The sequence below is a fragment of the Crocuta crocuta genome, unplaced genomic scaffold (genome assembly GCF_008692635.1).
Source record: "Crocuta crocuta isolate KB4526 unplaced genomic scaffold, BGI_CrCroc_1.0 scaffold266, whole genome shotgun sequence".
Lineage (NCBI taxonomy): Eukaryota > Metazoa > Chordata > Mammalia > Carnivora > Hyaenidae > Crocuta > Crocuta crocuta.
This window is the reverse complement of record NW_027531005.1, coordinates 6,928,853-6,931,210: the sequence shown is the minus strand read 5'-3', so window position 1 is coordinate 6,931,210 and position 2,358 is coordinate 6,928,853. Positions and strand designations below refer to the sequence as shown.

At 60.4% G+C, this 2,358-nt stretch overlaps 1 protein-coding gene and 1 long non-coding RNA gene across 4 annotated transcripts in view; one reads left to right on the top strand and one right to left on the bottom strand.

Moving 5' to 3' along the window:
* FLNC (filamin C) overlaps window positions 1-2,358 on the top strand; it is a 26,981-nt gene that overhangs the window by 15,790 nt on the left and 8,833 nt on the right. For both annotated transcript variants that reach the window (XM_077770760.1, XM_077770759.1), the window contains exons 24-28: window positions 209-369; window positions 982-1,149; window positions 1,230-1,353; window positions 1,784-1,940; window positions 2,020-2,209. In XM_077770760.1, coding sequence (XP_077626886.1) covers window positions 209-369; window positions 982-1,149; window positions 1,230-1,353; window positions 1,784-1,940; window positions 2,020-2,209 — 800 coding nt within the window. The remainder of the gene's footprint in view (window positions 1-208; window positions 370-981; window positions 1,150-1,229; window positions 1,354-1,783; window positions 1,941-2,019; window positions 2,210-2,358) is intronic.
* LOC144237072 (uncharacterized) overlaps window positions 756-2,358 on the bottom strand; it is a 14,326-nt gene continuing 12,723 nt past the window's right edge. For both annotated transcript variants that reach the window (XR_013336746.1, XR_013336745.1), the window contains one exon: window positions 756-1,020. This is a non-coding gene — a long non-coding RNA (uncharacterized LOC144237072). The remainder of the gene's footprint in view (window positions 1,021-2,358) is intronic.

Here is a 2,358-nt window from a genome sequence, read left to right as displayed (position 1 = left end):
CATTCGCCCCCTCCCCTCCCCCCTCCCCCCTCCAGGGTGACCTGGGAGCCAGCCTCCCCTGGTGTTTCCAGACCAGCCCCTTTAGTTTATCCCTCCTCAGCCGGGCACCTGGCAGCCTGTCCTCTGTCTTCCAAACACCCCCTTCAGAGACTCTTCCCTCTCCCTGCTCACTGTTCCTAGCAGAGCTGATAAGAGTGTTACCTTGCAGGGGAGCTGGCACCGGAGGCCTAGGCCTGGCCATCGAGGGCCCCTCGGAAGCCAAGATGTCCTGCAAGGACAACAAAGATGGTAGCTGTATTGTGGAGTACATCCCCTTCACCCCTGGAGACTACGACGTCAACATCACTTTTGGAGGGCGGCCCATCCCAGGTGTGCAGAGGGTGGGTGGGTGAGGGGGGTGCAGGGAAGGCAGCAGGGACGACGCATGGCTGCTGAGGCTGTGGCCGAGGCAGAGCAGTGGTGGCTGTTGATGGGACAACCCTTCAGTTCATTCCCACAGGCCCAGTGCTGGCGTCCGGCCTTTGCCTGGAGCGCCAGACCTCACAGGTTGGGTCACTCAGATACAGTCCAGGCTGCTCTAGGGATCAGAGAGCCTCTCTCTCTCTCTCTCTCTCTCTCTCATGCCTTCTTGCTCTGTCTGCAATAAACAGGGCTGAGCTGCTTGGGCAGGTCATGTCTTCCGTTAGTGAAGAGCTTGAGCATGCTGAAATTGGGCATTTTTTCCCCACTTTTCTAATTTCATGGTCCACAGTGTATTTTAAGATAATCCAGTTTTAGCACTTTATTATCGCAGGAAGGTCTTCTTCCTGTGACCCAGCACATGAGGTTTGCCCCACCTTAGTCTGCGGCCAGGCTTATTTGACCCAGTTTAAGCATTTGCACATGTTGGTTTGGCCTCTCGGGGGTATTTCAAAGGCAGGGAGGGCAGGGAAGGCCTCTTCCCGGGCAGGTGGGCAGGGGTTGACGTCCTTCTCCTTGCAGGGAGCCCATTCCGGGTGCCAGTGAAGGATGTGGTGGACCCTGGGAAGGTGAAGTGCTCAGGGCCGGGGCTGGGGGCCGGTGTCAGGGCCCGGGTACCCCAGACCTTCACAGTGGACTGCAGCCAAGCCGGCCGGGCCCCACTGCAAGTGGCCGTGCTGGGCCCCACAGGTACAGAATGTCTGGGGCAGGGTGGAAAGGGGCAGGGCAGGATGCGAGGAGGCTCTGCTGACCCTGCCCCCCTTGCTCAGGTGTGGCCGAGCCTGTAGAGGTGCGTGACAATGGAGATGGCACCCACACCGTCCACTACACCCCTGCCACTGATGGGCCCTACACGGTAGCCGTTAAGTATGCTGACCAGGAGGTGCCGCGCAGGTGAGAAGTGCTTTTGGGCTCCCACGCTGTGGCTGAGCTCTGGGGCACTCCTACTGGGCCCCTACCTGCAGGCCTCTGCTGGGGCCCTGGGGGTTCCCTCCCCACCACCATCCTGGCCTCATCTGTTCTCAGTCTCAGCCACCCCACCTGCTCTTCCTTGGGCCAGGCTTTCCCACCACATACCTACAAAATGAGTGCCCTGGGAGAAGGCAGCCTCCTGTACCCTCTTCTTTAAACCAACCACAGCATCTTCCCCAGAATGCAGAAGTTCTTAGGGTCTGTCATGGGTACCCTCGATTAATCCCCCCACAAAACTCAGGATGCGGTCTGTTCCTTCCTCCCCCTGCCCCAGTCATCCCTCCTGTTCATGTCTGAGGTGAGTCTTCCCCTCAGACTCCCGGCCAACTGTCCATCCTTTCTGCCCCTCAAGCCCCTTCAAGATCAAGGTGCTTCCTGCCCATGATGCCAGCAAGGTGCGGGCCAGCGGCCCCGGCCTGAACGCCTCTGGCATCCCCGCCAGCCTGCCCGTGGAGTTCACCATCGATGCCCGGGATGCTGGGGAGGGTTTGCTCACCGTCCAGATCCTGGTGAGTGAGTCTGTGTGTAGCCCACTTCCCCACTCAGGGTTTGGGCACAGGCAGGCCCTGACCTCTGCTTACCACCCAGGACCCTGAGGGAAAGCCCAAGAAAGCCAACATCCGAGACAATGGGGATGGCACATATACTGTCTCCTACCTGCCGGACATGAGTGGCCGGTACACCATCACCATCAAGTATGGTGGTGACGAGATCCCCTACTCACCCTTCCGCATCCATGCCCTGCCCACTGGGGATGCCAGCAAGTGTCTCGTCACAGGTAGGCCCCCCCCGCCACGTCCTCCGCCCCTGTGTACCATCAAGCACCCCTCACTGCTCTTCCAGGTCCCTAGCCCGGGCCCCAGGGGACTGCTGGTCAGAGAGCCCACCTCTCCCACCTCCCGTGCTCCCACCCCCACCCCCCACCCC